The sequence below is a fragment of the Gadus macrocephalus genome, chromosome 12 (assembly GCF_031168955.1).
Source record: "Gadus macrocephalus chromosome 12, ASM3116895v1".
NCBI classification, from domain to species: Eukaryota; Metazoa; Chordata; class Actinopteri; order Gadiformes; family Gadidae; genus Gadus; species Gadus macrocephalus.
In genome coordinates this window covers 788,723-795,406 of record NC_082393.1, presented here as the reverse complement: position 1 = coordinate 795,406, position 6,684 = coordinate 788,723, and the positions used below count along the sequence as shown (strand labels likewise).

The following is a 6,684-nucleotide window of genomic DNA, read 5'->3' as shown; positions in this document are numbered from 1 at the left end:
CATCTCAGATCATCGTTAACATCTGAGATCATCGTTAACATCTGAGATCATCGTTAACATCTGAGATCATCGTTAACATCTGAGATCATCGTTAACATCTGAGATCATCGTTAACATCTGAGATCATCGTTAACATCTGAGATCATCGTTAACATCTCAGATCATCGTTAACATCTCAGATCCTCTGTACGACTCAGATCGTGTTTGATTCCAGGAGGGATGGAGGCCAGGGTCCTGTTGGATCACCCCCCAGCCCCCCAGTCTCCCCCGTCTCCCCCGTCTACCCCGTCTCCCCCGTCTCCCCCAGCCCCCCCAGTCTCCCCCGTCTCCCCCAGCCCCCCCAGTCCCCCCAGCCCCCCCAGTCTCCCCCGTCTCCCCAGTCTCCCCCCTCTCCCCCGTCTCCCCCAGCCCCCCCAGTCTCCCCCGTCTCCCCCGTCTCCCCAGCCCCCCCAGTCCCCCCAGCCCCCCCAGTCTCCCCGTCTCCCCCGTCTCCCCCGTCTCCCCCAGCCCCCCCAGTCCCCCCAGCCCCCCCAGTCTCCCCCGTCTCCCCCAGGCCCCCCAGTCCCGGGCCGCCCCCCCTCACCTTGTTGAGCACGATGACGGCCTCGCGGTCCCGGGCCGCCCCCCCCTCACCTTGTTGAGCACGATGACGGCCTCGCGGTCCCGGGCCGCCCCCCCCCTCACCTTGTTGAGCACGATGACGGCCTCGCGGTCCCGGGCCGCCCCCCCCCTCACCTTGTTGAGCACGATGACGGCCTCGCGGTCCCGGGCCGTGAGGTTGAAGGTGTCTCTGGCGCCGTCCGTGTCCAGCAGGGTGAAGTCCAGCTGGGCGTTGACCCCCAGGTCGGGGTCCGACGCCGTCAGACGGCCCACCTCCACGCCCGGCGCCGCCAGCTCGGAGACCGAGAAGGTCCACGCGCCTGAGGAGGACCGCCGCCGGGCGGGGGAGCACACAGAGCAGATCACAGCGTCGCTCCCCGAGGTCTGCCCCGTCTCTGTCCCCGAGGTCTTCCTCCCCGAGGTCACCGAGGTCTTCCTCCCCGAGGTCTGCCCCGTCTCTGTCTGTCCCCGAGGTCTTCCTCCCCGAGGTCTGCCTCGTCTTCCTCCCCGAGGTCTGCCTCGTCTTCCTCACAGAGGTCTGCCTCGTCTCCTCTGCGTCCATCGGAGCTCCGGAGCCCCAGAGTAGATGACGCAGACCTCTGGGAGGGTGAGCGCCGGGAGGACTGGGAGGGGTACGGCATGCACCCCACATGGTGGGGAGCATGAACGTGACAGAATGAGTGAATGATATGAATGAATGAATCCCGCTGACTGCAGAGGGAGCCTGTGGCGGTCAGACACACGCTCTCTCGTGTTCCCATGGAAGAAGTAAGAGGTCCTAACTGAGGCTCTAAATCACCCCCAACCCCATGAATCAAACCCAGGTGATGGGTCGGGGTGTTTAGTGGTCTTCTCTCTGGCATCCATAAAAGCACTTAAGGTTGTATCAGCCATGTTGGGTGGCTGGCTCTCCATGAAGGAGAGCCAGATCGCCCCTCCCTTCCGTGTTTCGTGCATCCAGTAAAAACCGTCATAAACGCAGCGCAAAGACCCACCACACCCACTCCTTGTCGGGATACTATTGATTTTGGTTTTAAGCGGTTGGTTGTACCATTGGTTTTTTGTGTACGTTTTTTTGACGGCTTCGACTGCTTATGAGGCGGGCGCTGGCGGACCGTGAGGAAAGATCAGATGAATCTGATCTTTTAGGTTCCGGCCTAGAATCGCTGAGTCAACCTTCAGCTCCAAACTCCCCGTGCCCCATGCAGGAGCCCGTCCATCAGTCATCCAGCCTCACGGACATGCTCCTGGAGAGCCAGGTCCTCGGTGGATCAAACGGAGGCGTCTCGCTCAGGGACACCGGGGCGCTAGGAGGCGCCGGGGATCGAACCGGCGACCTCCCGGTTACCGGCTGACCCGCTGTGCCTCGTGGTGCCACGTGCCGCCCGCTGCGTCCCCTGGGGCCTCCTGAGCGGAGCGTCGGAGAGCGCAGACGGAGAGCGGGTGGTGCGCCGTGTGAACACCGTGTCTCCATGGCGTCCCGTGGGTCTGCACGACGGTGTGATCTCACGGCGGCGCAGCTTTCTGCGTCCGTGCCGCAGCGGAGGGGCAGTCTGACAGCGACACCGGAGAGGCCTCACAGGAGACACGGGGCGTTTAGGCGCCTTCTCCTCGCATCCGAGCAGAATGCTGAACGAGGGTTATTTACATCAGCTCACGGTTTTACTGTCAACGGCGTACACTGCTACCGCGAGGCCGTTGGCCGTGATTTATACAGTTATTTATCAGTGAATAAATAATGCAACACGTTAAAAAAATATTGATATTTTCCTGTCGAGCTCCGTAATACAGAATATATATCAACGCAGAGAGGAGTCTGTGAACGTGTGTGTGTGTGGGTGTTTGTGTGTGCGTGTGTGTGTGTGTGTGTTTAGATGTATATGTGTGTGTGTGTGTGTGTGTGCATAAGTGCGCAAGTGAGTCTGTGTATGGGTATGTTTATATGTTGGAGTGTTTAAATATTCAAATGTAGCCCATATGGATGGGATGTCAGAGAGCAGAGTGGTAAAAAACGAATGAAAGGATAATGGAGAGAGAGAGGGAGAGAGGGGGAGAGAGGGGGAGAGATGGGTGGGGAGAGATGTGTGTGTATCTCCAGACGAACGTGGGCAGTGATTCTACCCTCTATTGAAGCAGAAACAGAAGAACTTTGAGATGAAATATTGATAGAATAGAACGGAGCAGGACCAGATAAGAGCACAATGATGCAGCTTCCTCCAAGCCCACGCCCCCTCTAGGGTCTCAAAGCACCCCGACGTCGCCCATACCGACCACATCTGGAACATCCGCAACACCTCAGGGGGTTTCTCAACCAGGGGGTCAGCTCAGTCCGTCTCAGTCCACCTCAGAGAATCTCACATCATCTCTAACTTCTCAGTCCAACATATTTGCCCTCATAGAAGGAATATTGAAAGGCACTGTGTTACATATCTGCACTTCAGAAAATAAATGAAATCCAAAACGGACCAAAGGTATAATGAACAAGAAAGAGATATATATGCGACTGGGAATAAAAGCAGTGACCCCAGAATGCTGCAGGCACCACATCGACATCACAAACCTCGAACAAAAATCCAAAGCCATGAATATCTCTCAATACAACAATCTGTGTGTCTCATTTGCATCAGCGCTAATGTACTGGAACTGTCCTTCCTCATATTTGGACATAACCATGGCAACAAAGAGTCAACGACTCAGCGATCTACAAACTAGCAAACCAGAGATGATCTGATGATCTGGTGATCTGGTACCAAAGATGATCTGATGATCTGGTACCAGAGATGATCTGATGATCTGATGATCTGATGATCTGGTACCAGAGATGATCTGATGATCTGATGATCTGATGATCTGGTACCAGAGATGATCCGATGATCTGATCCAAGAGATGATCTGATGATCTGATGATCTGATTCCAGAGATGAACTGATGATCTGATGATCTGGTTCCAGAGATGATCTGATGATCTGATGATCTGATGATCTGATGATCTGATGATCTGATGATCTGATGATCTGATGATCTGGTTCCAGAGATGATCTGATGATCCGATCCCAGGGGGACGGATCAGATGAGCTCTTACTGCGCCTGAAGTGGGGCGGGTTGTCGTTGACGTCGGCCAGCGTCACGGTGACGGTGGTGGTCCCTGAGAGCCCCCCCTGGTGGCCCCCCATGTCCTTGGCCTCCAGGACCACCAGGTACTCCTCCTGGGTCTCGCGGTCCATGTCCGCCACCGCCGTCCTCAGGACCCCTGGACCCCCCGGAGACACACGTCAGCAGCTGCCCCCCTCTGATAGGAGGAGGCAGCCCTAGCAGGGGCCAATCCGCTCCCAGGGGTCCGCCTCCTCTTGATCCCACTCAGAGGAGCAGAGTTTGGTTCCCTGATGTCACCACCTTCTCTATGGATTGTTTTGTGTTGCGTTGTGTTGTGTTGTTTTTATATTGGGTTGTATGGTAGTGCAGTCTATTGTTTTGTGTTGTTGTTATATTGCATTGTGTTGTTTTATATTGTATTGATGATTTGCTGTCACAACCAGATCCTCCCTGGAATGAATAAAGTGTTATCAAATCAAATGTAATCTATCTGATTGAATTAAATCTAATCCAGTCTGATCCAATGTAATGTCATGTAATCGAATGATCAATCAATCAATCAATCTAATCTAATCTAATCTAATCTAATCTAATCTAATCTAATCTATTCTATTCTTCTGCCCCAGCTTTAAGTTCCAGTGGATTCCCAAAGTGTTTTCTCTCTCGGTCAGCGAGGATGTTCAGTGAGGAGGCGGAGGGCCTCATGTCCGCACTGTAGCCCTGTAGCCCCCCCCCCCCCGCTGGGGCCTGGACCCTCATTAGCATAGATCTGCATATCGAGGGGCGATGGGTTCTATCAACACGATTCATCACAAATTGTGCTTGTGTGTGCGTTCCTCTCTTGCCTTCTCTTTGGTGGAACAGTTTTTCGTTGAATTTGAATTTCTGCACATAAAACGGTTCTATTCAAAGTCGTACTTCAAAGAGGAGTCAACCATGAAACATAAGTTGTGATCGCAGGCGGGCTCTGACTGCTGAGTGGAGTTGATTCAGGGCTTTAGGAACCGGATCACAGCGATACCAACACCACCGTGTGACTGAAGAGTGCACACACACACACACACACACACACACACACACACACACACACACACACACACACACACACACACACACACACACACACACACCAACACCACAGCGTGACTGAAGAGTGCACACACACACACAAACACACACACACACACACACACACACACACACACACACACACACACACACACACACACCAACACCACAGCGTGACTGAAGAGTGCACACACACACACACACACACACACACACACACACACACACACACACACACACACACACACACACACACACACACACACCACACACACACACACACACACACACACCAAAACCACAGAGTGACTGAAGAGTGCACTCTGTCATTATGGCGTCACCATTCCCTGGTGTCACTCAGTGGGAGAATTAATGTTCTATCGACGCCACATGACCAGGACATATGGTCCTACACACACACACACACACACACACACACACACACACACACACACACACACACACACACACACACACACACACTAACCCTAACACACACAAACACACACACACACTAACACAAAACACACACACACACTAACACCAATGCACACAAACACACACTAACAAAAACACAGAAACACACAAACAAAGAAACACTCATGCCCACACTAACAACAACACACACATACTAACACCAACACACACACGTACACTAACAAAAATACACCCACACACACTAACACGTGCATACACAGACATACATTTAAAAATACACACACTCACTCTTATATATACACACACTTACACACTCATACATATAAAAACACACTCATGCATACACACTAACACACACTCCCACACACACATATAAACACACACTAACACTACACACACACTAACACACTTACACACATACACACACACTAACACACACACACATACACGGCAGGGAGGGTCAGGTGGGACCACTCCTTTAAAGGGCGTGAGGGGCGTGGCCTCTGACCTGTCTGGGCGTCGACGGAGAAGGCGTCCTGGCCGTGGGTGACTGTGTACACCAGCCGGGCGCTATACCCGTAGGACGGGTCGTCTGCGTCCAGCGCCGTCACCTGGATGATGGAGGTTCCTGTTTGAGAACACAGATCCTTAGAGAACACAGAACCACAAGGTTCCTGTTGGAGCAGAACACAGAACCTTAGAGGCTCATGTTGGGGAGGGGGTAGAGAACACAGAACCACAAGGTTCCTGTTGGAGCAGAACATAGAACCATAGAGGCTCCTGTTGGAGAGGGGGTAGAGAACATAGAACCATAGAGGCTCCTGTTGGGGAGGGGGTAGAGAACACAGAACCTTAGAGGTTCCTGTTGGGGAGGGGGTAGAGAACACAGAACCTTAGAGGTTCCTGTTGGGGAGGGGGTAGAGAACACAGAACCTTAGAGGTTCATGTTGGAGAGGGGGTAGAGAACACAGAACCTTAGAGGCTCCTGTTGGGGAGGGGGTAGAGAACACAGAACCTTAGAGGCTCATGTTGGGGAGGGGGTAGAGAACACAGAACCTTAGAGGTTCCTGTTGGGGAGGGGGTAGAGAACACAGAACCATAGAGGTTCCTGTTGGAGAGGGGGTAGAGAACACAGAACCTTAGAGGCTCCTGTTGGGGAGGGGGTAGAGAACACAGAACCTTAGAGGTTCCTGTTGGGGAGGGGGTAGAGAACACAGAACCTTAGAGGCTCATGTTGGGGAGGGGGTAGAGAACACAGAACCACAAGGTTCCTGTTGGAGCAGAACATAGAACCATAGAGGCTCCTGTTGGGGAGGGGGTAGAGAACACAGAACCTTAGAGGTTCCTGTTGGGGAGGGGGTAGAGAACACAGAACCTTAGAGGTTCATGTTGGAGAGGGGGTAGAGAACACAGAACCTTAGAGGTTCCTGTTGGGGAGGGGGTAGAGAACACAGAACCTTAGAGGTTCCTGTTGGGGAGGGGGTA

At 53.1% G+C, this 6,684-nt stretch overlaps 1 protein-coding gene across 1 annotated transcript in view; it reads right to left on the bottom strand.

Annotated features, from left to right (window-relative positions):
- LOC132469435 (uncharacterized) overlaps positions 1-6,684 on the bottom strand; it is a 31,115-nt gene that overhangs the window by 10,060 nt on the left and 14,371 nt on the right. The window contains 3 exon segments of the mRNA XM_060067402.1: positions 634-920; positions 3,683-3,850; positions 5,708-5,827. Of these exon segments, the coding sequence (XP_059923385.1) occupies positions 634-920; positions 3,683-3,850; positions 5,708-5,827 (575 nt within the window).